The following is an 11,918-nucleotide window of genomic DNA, read 5'->3' on the forward strand; positions in this document are numbered from 1 at the left end:
TAATCTCTGATGCATTCATGCATTTACTCCATTCCGATTGTTGTCGACAGCATGAAAAATGTCAAAGTTTCTTTGTACATTTTGTACATCTATCATCATTTCGGTGCAAAAGGGAAAAAAACAACACAATTCCAAAGAAAAAGAAGATTACAGAGGTGAAAGAGTTCCTCAGAGCAAAGTCTCTCATCCATCCATCTCAGCTCCATTCTTCTTCTGCTTTGGACTCCTGACTCCTGACTCTAGCGGGCGGGTGGCTTGCTTCAGGACCGCAGCAGAGTTTGGACAGAAGGAGGAGGATGGAGCAGAGAGACAGAGAGTTACCACACAGACATGGAGAAGGGGAAGCAACCTGAAGAAACTTGCAGGGACATTTCATTTCCAAACAGAACTAAACGGATGACTTTCAGATTTTGGAAACTTTGCCACAAACAGTGGAGAGGGGAAGTCAGAACTAATCTGGGTTCAGATCAAAGTTCAGGAAAGAGCCGGCTGAAGATCAGCAGATGTCTTTAAAGGCGCCTGTCTTTTGCTGCATGAATTTGGTTTCATCTCAGTAAAGTCTCAGAGTTTCTTGCTTGGAGCTTCTCAGAAAATGCACAAAGATGACAGCAATAATCTAGAATAATTCAGAATATAAACTTCTGTTGATTGACATGTTTTGTTTTCCTTAGTGAGCCACAGGAGACTTTAGCAACTGCAGCAGAGATACCCATCATTACAATAAAGAGCCAGTTTAAACTGAAGACAAACATGAAGGATGGGGGGGCACATGGAGCGGGGCATGGGGCTGCGTTTGAACGAGAGAGAGGCAGAGGAGCGGTTCTTCTTGGAAGAAACATCAGGTAATATTTTTAGTTTATTAATTTACCGACAGAAACACGTGGGAGCGCGTGCGTGCACACAGACACACAACAAAACAGACAGACACGCACACGCGCGCAAACAGATCAATGAAGTGGGCCGATTGCGGAGTTGGGGGGCGGGGTCTGTGTCAACAGGGGCAGAGACCATCCCCTTTTAGCAGAAACACGGGGTGATATCCTGGTTATTGACCATGATGGCAAAAAAAGCAATAGCTCTAGCAGAAGCTATTCGCGTCTGGTGTGACCTAGAGAGCGCCGCGAAGCGGCGTGCACTCCGCTCCGCGCCGCTTCTCGGCACTCTCGCGTCCGATGTGACCCCGGCGTAACCCGGCTACTGATGGGCGAAGGCGGGGTCTACCTTGGACTCAATCACACACCCATCCACTCTCACATTCACACCTAGAGACAATTTAGAGTCACCAATGAACCTATGAAGCATGTTTTTGGACGGTGGGAGGAAGCTGGAGTCCCTGGTGAAAACCCACGCATGCACGGGGAGAACATGCAAACTCCACACAGAAAGGTCCCAGCCGGGATTCGAACCGGGGCCTTCTCGCTGTGAGGCAAGAGCGCTAACCACTGATCCACTGTGCAGCCCAGGTAAAGTCCAGCTGGGTCTATTTTTTTCCTTAAAGTTGCTTGATTTTCTTCTAGAATTTTAAAAATGTGCTTTTCTGTCTTCCAGATAGACTTAGAATGACTGCAGAAACATTTCATTTGAACTCTTTAACAATAATCAAACACATTTCAGTTCACTTTGTCATCAGCCATTATTGTGGTGAATATGCTACATGTTGGTGTCCTGTCCTCACGGGGATGTTGAGTGGGGGGCGTTGAAGAGAATCAAATAAAGTTCTTTGACTTTTAAGTTTATCTCTCCTGAAAGGGAAATAATCTGCTCTTTCATTCGTTACAATGTGGGCGTGTCCCTGTTCCTGCATGCTGAGCTGGGCCCGCCCCTCCACTCACCAGCAGGGCCTCCTGGTTCTCAGCGAGAGCTTGCTTTGCCAAATAATGCTCCCTCTTCACCTTTAACTCCAAGGACTCGGGCACATCAGGAACGATCCAGTCGATGGCTCGGAGCACAAAGAAAACAACGTGCTGGAGGAGAATTAACAGACGGTTATCATCCAGTGGGAGAAGGTGAAGAAACTTCACAGATTTGGAAAGGTGCTGCTTTCATACCTCGAATGCAATAATAAAGCCAAGTCGGACTGCAAGGAGCTCCCAGTAGAAGAGCGTGTAGTTTCCATCGTTGTCTCTGAAGGCTTTGTATCTACAAACATGATGAGTAATCATCAGCGCTAAACACGAGACCGACCAAAGCATTTGTAACACTACCCTCTATTGGTCACATCATTACAGGACAGAGAAACTCTTGACAGAAACCATTCATCCAAATATTCACCAGCAAAGTTTTTGAGCTCAAGTTTATACTTTAGTTTCTCAACTCATTTCAGATTCATTTTGTTATTTCAATAATTTCATAGACTAGATTCTTCTGTTCAGATTCAAAGAGGCTTTTTCACAAACTCAAATTCTGCTTTTGAACGCAGTTGCATGTGTGGTCGCGTCACAACCCGACTTCACCTAAATCTCATTGTTTGATGAACGGACTTGAATGGTGGGCGTCTGTCAGCAGCTGATGGAGCATTCCAGAATGAAAGGCGTCACAAGGCAGGAACGAGGAGGTCAAACAGCAAAAATTTAGCATGAACGCAGAGTTCCAGCAGCAGACCTTTATGCTGTAAGACATTCCACACATTCCTCACACAAAAGCACATGATCGTCTGTGGGAATTTGCCAAAAGGCACATGAAAACCTCCCAGAGCCCAAGAAGGAAACTTCTCGAGTCAGAAAAACAAACTCAACTATCAGAAGGACAGGCTGAGGAAGGATGATGAACAGAGAAATGTTTGTGGCTGAGGCAGGTTCAGACTTTAGTTAATTCACCTCTATGAAGGATAGGCCTGCCACAATTAGTCGGTTAGTCACGACTATGTCCACGATTAAAATAGTCGGCAACCAGTTTAATAGTCGAGTTTTTGTTTATCTAAAAAATGCAGTTCACGCTTTCTAATGCTGTGCAGTGGTGCTAATCCAGGTCAGTAGGGATGTCACAGGAAGTTTTAGGAAGACTGGTACCATAACAACAAGCTAATCTATGCTAGCTAAGCTAACATTAGCACAAACTTGCTAGCTAAATGTTTGTGTGCATCCCTGCAACCTCTATCTCCCCCATCAGAGTGAAATATCTCTGAAGGAACATCTGCTCTCTAAAGAGATCAAGTCTTTCTGCAGACATGGAGAAATCATCACTTTCCTGCTACCAGCCAGAACATCGGACAGTCTGGAATTCTATAGAGTCAGAGTTTAGAGAAGTTAAATACAGTTGTGAACGTTCAGAACCACAAAATGAACTTTAGTTCTATTTGAGTCAGAGAGATCAAAACTTTATCTTTAGAGAAAAATAGTTCTTTGATTCAGATTCTAACCTCATTTGATCTAAATCTGGTTTTAATGCATAGACTGTATATAATATTATTCTTATATACAGTCTATGTTTTAATGACAGGAACGAATGAGGGAAAGAAGCTGCAGGATTCATTAAAGGTTTAGGTGTGGCTCAGATGTATGTTGTACAAGTCCCGATTAGTCGACTAATCGGTTGAATTTAATACTCTATGATAAGTTGACTGTTAAAATAATAGTTTTTGGCAGCCCTACCGGAGTATGAAAAGAGCCACAGGCCGCTCCGGAGTCTAAGGTTGCAGACCTTCGCTTTAATCGTTAGTGAGGTGACAGCACGGGCTCCTACTGACACCGTGCAAATGCTGCATGCGAGGGCTGTGCACGTGATACGTAAGTGCCCATTGGACGTCCACACATACTACACTCCTAATGGAAAATTTCCTAATTTCTAACAGCCAGGCTGCACGTATCACGTGAACAGCACTCACGGGTTCCATGTTCAGTCTGCAGGATTTGGGGAGTTTGCCCGTACATGTTTCCCCAGTTTTCACTCAAGGAAATCTGCATCCAACAAAAAAACGGAAAACTTCATAGACGGTTGTTTAGCTTCCTCTCACAGGTCATTCCTGGTGCGTTCAGGAAGTAGACGATAGCACATCGAACCTGCACATGGGGTACTCGGTGTAGTTCAGAGGAGCGTAGGCCAAGCTGAAGTTGACGTATCCATGGAGACCTTTCTCAAACTTGTATTGGTACAGCAGGCGAGGTAGGAAATCCGATGTGAAGGCGATCAGGAAAGCCTGAGGAGCAGAAGATGATGATGGTTTTTACACTCGTCCTCCATCTCTGGTCCCAAAGCACAAATGTACCCACGTTGGCGATGACAGACAGGTGTGACAGGCCTTCCAAAATGCTGAACCAGACCCCGATGTTCTGGGTGCGCTCTGCCACGGGCCGCCGGTACTCACACACAAACTTGTGAGCGTCGAGACGGATCTCCACCCAGTTGTTGAGGAGGGCGAAGAGAGGAGCGAGAGGAAAAGCAGCCACAAAAATGGTGATAAACCCGAACTGGAGGACTGCAGGGCGAGAAGGGGACTTGAGCAAAACAACAGACACAGTTTATTTGAGAGCAGATGTAATCACCCATCTCCAGGTATTCTTCAAACAGCCCCCCACACTCCACCAGCTGGTAGTCTTCCTCCCATCGATGAGGCTCATGGGACACCTTGCCCCCCAGCACGTTGGCCAAACTTCTCCTCTGGCGCCAGGCTTTGACTTTACTGCAGACAGGAAGTGATGAACAAAAGAGGTCCAGTATGGCCATAAAGTGTTCTCTATACGCTTATGTCAATCATTCATTAATGACCAAAGCTTGACGTACGGTAGGATGAACTCCTGGATGTTGTTGATGAGCTGCTTCCCCACCATGATGATGAAGAGCTGTTCAGCCAGCTCGATGAGGCAGCCCCCGGGCCCACACTGAGGACACACCCACCCAAAAACTTTAGCATCAAAACTCCTAATAGAAAACCGAGGACTTCTTTGAGTCATGACTCACATCTTCATTTCTCATTCCAAACAGAGTCCCATAGTTGGTAGGATAACCCACAAACCTGATGATGAATGACAGAGCTGCTTTGAGCTGCTGGTGCAGAATCATTTCAAGGCTGTCTGTGTCTCACCTTCCTTTGAAGAAAGCCACGTAGAAAGGAGAGGAGTAGAAGTTGACGAACTGGAAGATGAAGACTTTGAAGGTGAAAGCGTTGTCATACTGGGTTTGAGTCCTGTGCATCTCTGCAACATGAAGAGACGTTGGAGAAGAGTCAGGTTTGTAAAAATGTCTTTGAACAATAACTTAAATGCCTCGTACACGCCGGGCATGTGTTCAGGAAGGGGCTGAATACGGGTTCTGGATCATGCCTTTAGCTTACGGTGTTCACACTGGACTGTTACTACCCAATGCTAGTGCATGTGCTTACAGTTGGAAGAGGTTTGGGGTGAAATGTGGAAGCAGCAAAATCTGGTAAATCTCGCTCCAGACTGTTTCTTTAACAACTCTATTTTGAAATATGAAAGACTCTGTCGTAATTCCATCCAGGAATAAACTGCAGTCATTCCCCTCCATGATCAACTATCCAACGGTTGGTACTTCCGTAAAAAAACGCCACCCATACGTCAGTACCAAATCTGAATCCCTGATTGGTCAAAGCTCAGCTGGTCTAACTTTCAGCAAGTGTTCAGTGGCTGCATGTTTTGTATGTAGAGCCCAATATGCACATATGCGTGCATTTATATAGATGTTTCATTGAAAGTGGGTGCTTGACTGCACGTTTCTGAGCCTGGTGTGCGTAGCTTCACAGTGAAAGCTGCAGAAGCTTCTGCTTTTCAGGCTTGGATCTGGTTTAATGAAAAAAACTGTTGTAATAGGTAATACCATTCTCTATAGAATGAAAACTACAGAAGAGTCAGGCTGAAACTGAATTCCTCCCCTACCCCTGAGGCTTCTCCCTACCCCTCCTACTGTTGGGGCATTTGAAACTTTAGTGGTGTCCAAAATAGTTTTCTTCAGGGGAGGTGTAGAGCCTTTGGGCTGTGTATCCCTCCGCCGCAGAAGAGAAACACATTTCTTTATGTGGGTGTTCTCTGAAGAACAGAAGTTTGCAGTGAAATGTAAGTCATGACTTTTTGTTTTAGCACGACTTCTTACAGTTATTAAACTGATGCTGTTGTGTATTTTCCGAGAGCTGGCAGCTACTTGCTCTCCTATGGAGGGCTAAATGTGGGGTCGGGAGCAGCTGTCGGGGAGGAATTTGGAGTGAGTAGGATCCTCCTTCCACTGTGACTGAGAGGCTGGTGTGACGGTCCCACAGGAGTTGTCGTGTTTGATTCCTACCCCATTTAGTCAGCTGCTCTGCTAACGCCGTGTAGACCTGCCCCATCAACAGGATGAGGCCCAGGTTGACGATGCTGCTGGAGATGTTGGCTATGGTCGCAGCCTGCAGAGGACAGCACACGCCTGAAGGCTTTTCCAACACTTGCACCCGCCAGGTGTCCTGGGACGTACCTCTGTCCGCAGCACGGGACTCCCGGTGTGGTACATCATGACGCTGATGATGCCGCGGCACATCACCACCGTCACCAGGAAGATGATCACCACGCATAGCTGGGAGCAGAACCAGCAGAGGAGGAGCACTCAGAGGGGGACCATGACGACCCCCCATGAACCTGCAGATGAAACTCACCATAAGCACGATCACCATGGAGCCCGTGAACATGCGCGACAGCCGGGTCTTCTCTGGAAAGTAGGGCTCTTTGACCCCGGTCACAGGGTTCTGTTCCACAGTGGGCGCCATGGCGGCAAACTCTGGCCGAGGACGCTCCTGAGGGACAGAGGTGTCCAGAGGTTACCGGGCTCCACAGAAATGAGGTGTAAACGTGCCCTTCTGCAGGACAACTTGGAACAACAGAAGGAGCTTCAGCAGTGATGTGGAGCTTTACAAGAACACTAAACTAAACTGACTAACTGGGGAAAAATACTTTCTGTGTGCTGTGGGAGGAGCCTAAGAGGCACAAGACAGAGTCATTTCAGCAGATGACCATAAACACATTAGACCTAAAGGAAACAGGAAGACCTCTTCCTCGTGGAAGTCCATGCAGTCCCAGTGATGAGCCAGAGTAGCCATTTTTCGCTTCCAGTACTCCAGAAAGGTCACGGCCCAGAAGGACATGAAAACACTGAAGAACACGGTGCCGGGATGGTCGAAGAGGTAACCCAGCTGCAAAAGCACACACAAAGAGGAGACGGTCTGCAGGGCTGCAGGCAGGGCTGCTCGCTGAAGCAGAGAAGCTCCTTCACCTTCGCCATGGTGCAGATGTCAGACATGTTCCACGCCTTGCATGTCTTACACAGAGGACACATCCGGTAACTGGAACCGCCGTGGCAGATTTCCTCACTGACGGACACACAGACGGCGAGCAAGTGACAAAGATGCAGTACAAAGGTTTCATAACAACAACCTAATAGTTCAGATTTAATGAAAGAAAAGAGATTTGAAGTTTTGCTGGGACAGAAATGGTCTTTTAATTTATGGAAAACCTCTCAGCTTGTATCTGTTTGGTCAGCTGTTGGACAAGACAAGAAAAAAAAATTATGGAAAACCAAAAGAAGCTTCTGTCTGTTTTCATCATTCATCCATCATCCATCCATAATGAGAATAAACTGAGGTGATGGTGATTGGTCCTAGCGACCACTGTGACCCCTCTACTCTGGACCTGGGCTCCACATTGTAAACACTCTCTCACAAACATGGGTTGTATTCTGGAGAGTGATTTTAAGCTTGACCATCACATCACTTCTGTAGTGAACAGAGCTTTTTCCATCTGAGGTGGTTATCTGCGGTTAAACCATTTTGAACTCTGCAGGACTTTGAAACAGTGATCCTGGCTGTATTACGTCTCAGCTGGATTATTGTAATCCACTTTTATTTGGGGTTAGTCAGTCCTTTCTCTCATGGTTGCAGCTGGTTCAAAACGCCGCTGCTCGTATGCTGGTTGGAGCACGAAAGAGAGAACTCATCACACCCATCCTGGCTTCCCTCCACTGGCTGTTTGTTTTACGGTTCAGTTTAAGATTCTTTCATTTGTTTTAAAACTTTACCTCTCAGACCTTCTCTCACCATACACTCCTTCCCAGTGCCTCAGGTCTGTTGATCAGGTATGGAGGTCTAAGAGGAAGTGTAGGGGTGATACAGTCTTTTCCATTCGTGCCCTGAAGCTCTGGAACTCTTAACATTTGTGATGCATCGTTTCTGTCCATTTTTAAAACTAAGCATTCATGAGACTCTGCTCTGTTTTTTACTTGTTTTTACTTTGTTTTTATTGTCTCGGTTTTCAGTTGTTTTATGCTTCTATTTTATCCATTAGTGTTCTTGGTGTTTAAATGTACAGCGCTTTGTAGCAGTCTGGCTGTGTTAAAGATAAAGTTTATAAATAAAGTTGATTTGATTTGATTTTGATAATCCATTCATCTATTCATCCATCTATCTGTTCACCCATCCATCCATCTATTTTCTGAATCCGCTGATTCAATTTTCTTGTCTCATGGTTGCTGGAGCCTATCCCAGCTACTGTTGGGTGAAGGCGGGCGGGGTTATTCTTGGACAAGTTGCTAGTTTGTTGCAGGGTCCACAATCACGCAACCATGCACACCTAGCAACAAGTTGGATACTTAAATGAATCCATGACTCGTGTTTTTGGTCTGTGGGAGGAATCTAGAGTTTCTGGTAAAAACCTGCAGATGAACCAGGAAGCCATGGAGGACCTTCTCACTGTGAGGTGAGAGTGGGAACTACTACACCAACCCCACACCCAAAAAATCCAGCAGCAAATGAAGGTGTTCTTTCTGAAGCTCTGAAGGAACATCTCCACTCTTTAAAGCAGAACCGGTTCCTGGTTCCTTACGCTAATGGAGGGAGAATGTTACAGATGGAACATGTCTAAATGTCATGAGGATCATTCACACATTTCTCTTGAAGCAGAATAACTGTCTGGTTTCTGTTTTCAGAGGGGTTTCATTCTGAGACCTTCCTGAGAGAGAGGCGTTCGATGTTCCTTCCGATTCCTCATCAGCTGCAGAGAGCGGCAGTGAGTCGATACTAATGTGATGCTGGAGCATTAGGAGCTGCAGTGATGCTGGAGCCAGACGCCCTGTGGGTCACGTGCAGGACGCCTTTTGTTTGTGCTGAGTGTGCGGACTCACGCCGGCGTGTTGGTACCCATGGACATGACCCCGGACACAAAGATCAGCGTTCCAACGACGGCAGCCGGCAGCAGCCATGCCGTGTAGAACCCTGGAGGAGGGAGAGCTCCGTTATCTGATGCCGGGAGGAGAGTGCTGAGTGACCGCCCCCCCTCCCATCAATTGCGCACACAAGTCTGTGCTTCCCCCACAAAAAAAAGGATTTGACATCAAATCTGAACGGTGGATGAGACTTTTCTACCAAAACTTCAAGAGAAAACTAACAGAGTTTAAAGAAATAAAGTCAAGTTTGAATCCAAAATTCTACAAGGTTCTTCTAGGAGCTTTTCTGCTGATGGAGCTCTGGAAGCAGAACACGAACCCAACCAAGCAAAGTAGAGTGCGATCTTCTCCCCAAAGTACTCCCGGATGTGGTCCAGCGGTTGGTACTTGTACCATTTGCTCCAGCGGGCCCAGTAGAAGTACAGAACCTGCCTCCGGTTCAGGTCATCGGGTCGGACGTCCTGCTTTGGAAGCTGGAAAGGTCCCTGGAGAAGAACCCAAAGGTCATCAGGAGGAGCAGCAACTTCAGGCTGCAGAGCAGAGGAGCTTCTTCACCTCATGGAGGGGGAAGGCTGCAGCGAACGCCCCCTCCGCCACCAGCCGGTCCACGCCCACTTCCGCCTTCTTCCGTTTGCCGTACACTGTCCTGGCCAGAATCTCATACACCTGAAACAAACACCTGTCCTGATGAGATGCAACAGAAGGTTAGGACCTGCTGGTGCTGCGCATGTGCCACTTACAACCCGGTGTCTCTGCGTGTTGCTGAAGTACGTCTCGTGGTTTTCGTAGCCAACGAATCTGAAGAGACACCGGAAGCTTTAGAAAGGGGGTACATGTTAACTGTTGGGGTCTCAGACGGAGCTCACCTGTGCATCTTTGACTTCCGGAAGGCGCAAGTGTAATAGTCCACGGGTCTGTTCGGCACCCACTCCTTCATGGCGTTGGGAATGCAGAACCTCTTCAGGACAGAGGCGGAGGTGTTCAGCTCCAAATGCTGCTGCGCCTGAAACACAGCCACACCTGTCATCCTTTGGCGGGAAAGACAACCATTCACTTCTTATTTTCCAACAGAAAATTAAACTTTGTGACTCAAACGAGGGCTGATCAGGGGTCTGCAACCTTTACTGCTAAAAGAGTCATTTGGTCCAGGTTCTTTTGGACGGAATCTCAGAGAGAGCTGCAAAGTTTCACCTCAAAGTCAGAAAAATATATTTATGCTTAGTGACCATTAAGCCTTTCATTTATAGCTTTGAAATGTTCTACAACTAAGTGTTTCTCTATGACAAATTTAACTTATTTCACTTTTGACAATAGCACATTCAAGTTCCTTTCAAAACAAAACCCATCCTGTGTTTGATCAGATCCTTCAGCTGCAGCAGATTTGCTTTAACTTAAAATGCAAAAAACAGATTTTCCAGAGATTTTCCATTATTGACTTTTGTGTTCATTCATCATTTTATCTTCTTTTACTAGTTAATAAAAACATTAGGGTAAAATCCAAATTATTTTAAAAGCTATTCCTGTAAATGCAATAAGATAATGTCACTCTGATTAAACCTTTTAACAATTTAAACATAAATGAATGAATTAGTTGAGTTTTCCCCAGAGCCAAAGAGCCACAGCGGAGCAATGAAAGAGGCGCCTGTGTTTGGGTCAGGTTGCAGACCCCTGGGTTATAGAACAGCCCGGTATGGGACCTGCAGCGGAGCTCGGAGGCACAGTTCCTCTGCATAGCACACCAGAACCTCCCAGGGAGCGCTGATCTTCAGGAAATGGATGGTTTTCTTCTCGTTGGCTGTTTCCTCCTGCAGAAAGGAGGCGACAGAGGAGTTCAGGAGCTGCTGGAGACCACCTCTGTGCGTCGGAGCGCGCGGAAACGGCACCTTCTCCATGAGTAAGCCGGCAGCCTGGAGGTTCTGCGCGAACTTCTCCCGCCACTGCTGCAGCTGCGCTCTCCGCCGCTCGGACCTGCTGCTCTCCTCGCCGGTTCCCCCCCGCTGCTTCCTCCGCGCTCGAACCTCCCACACCAGCACGAAGTCTGCGCGCGCAACACAGCGGTCGGACATTGGCCAGCGTGTGTGCAGGGAGCGCGCGCGGCCTCGGGATACTCACCGATCTTAGTTTGCCCATCTCTGAAGTAGCTTCCGAGCTTTGTTGCAGTTTGGGCGCAGGAGTTGCCCCCCTCGGAGGAATTGTCCCCCTCTGCTTCATCTGCGTTTAAAAGCTGAAACAAGGTTCAGGTGAAGCAGATTCAGTATAAACCCGCTGAAGCTGCGGAGGTTTTCATTCGAACATCATAAGGAAAGTCTTAAAGACACTTCCGGGTGGGTGGCTGACAGCTAGATGCACGCGCCGGGGGGTGAGGGGTGCAGTGTCCCCTTCTCTGCTCCAGAAACAACTCCGTCATAGATCACGATCATGTTTAGCAACCAGAAAACATCCTACAGATGAACGAGACTGAAGGGTGACGCAAACTGGACCGAGTTCCATTTCAGAACCAGAACTTCATTTGTGTGTCCGTTTGTAAAGGATGAACATCAAACATCTTCTTCTCCTTTAACTTACATGCTACTTCTGTCAAACACTTCTGCAGACTCAGGGTGTCTCATCCAGAGCAAAGCGACATGCTGTGCGCATGCGCAGTTCTATCTGAGCCATAATGCAGAGACGGAACATCTCCGGAGTTTTCAAAGCTCCGCCCACCGAGTCCCAGAAGATGATCCTTCATGAGGAGGGATGGAGAGGAGCTGAAACTTTTTTTTTTTTGGGTGGGGGGGGGG

At 47.1% G+C, this 11,918-nt stretch overlaps 1 protein-coding gene across 2 annotated transcripts; it reads right to left on the minus strand.

The window, feature by feature from the left end:
- Window positions 1-11,906, minus strand: ano11 (anoctamin 11). 2 transcript variants are annotated; one of them, XM_036212981.1, is made up of 22 exons: window positions 11,251-11,906; window positions 11,022-11,176; window positions 10,878-10,943; window positions 10,005-10,141; window positions 9,879-9,936; window positions 9,694-9,804; window positions 9,458-9,623; window positions 9,097-9,187; window positions 7,195-7,291; window positions 6,971-7,114; window positions 6,581-6,718; window positions 6,403-6,501; window positions 6,232-6,334; window positions 5,021-5,132; window positions 4,897-4,951; window positions 4,720-4,817; window positions 4,482-4,618; window positions 4,209-4,414; window positions 3,999-4,135; window positions 2,049-2,139; window positions 1,833-1,964; window positions 1-258 (listed from the first exon to the last, which is right to left on the minus strand). In XM_036212981.1, the coding sequence occupies exons 2-22, from the start codon at window positions 11,028-11,030 to the stop codon at window positions 184-186; spliced, it is 2,262 nt and encodes a 753-aa protein (XP_036068874.1). In that variant the 5' UTR covers window positions 11,031-11,176; window positions 11,251-11,906; the 3' UTR covers window positions 1-183. The 2 variants fall into 2 exon arrangements, with proteins under 2 accessions (XP_036068874.1, XP_024136617.2); XM_024280849.2 differs by having other exon boundaries at window positions 10,836-10,943; window positions 11,251-11,905.
- Between the last annotated feature and the right edge of the window lie 12 nt (window positions 11,907-11,918).

The sequence above is a fragment of the Oryzias melastigma genome, linkage group LG7 (genome assembly GCF_002922805.2).
Source record: "Oryzias melastigma strain HK-1 linkage group LG7, ASM292280v2, whole genome shotgun sequence".
Taxonomy (NCBI): domain Eukaryota; kingdom Metazoa; phylum Chordata; class Actinopteri; order Beloniformes; family Adrianichthyidae; genus Oryzias; species Oryzias melastigma.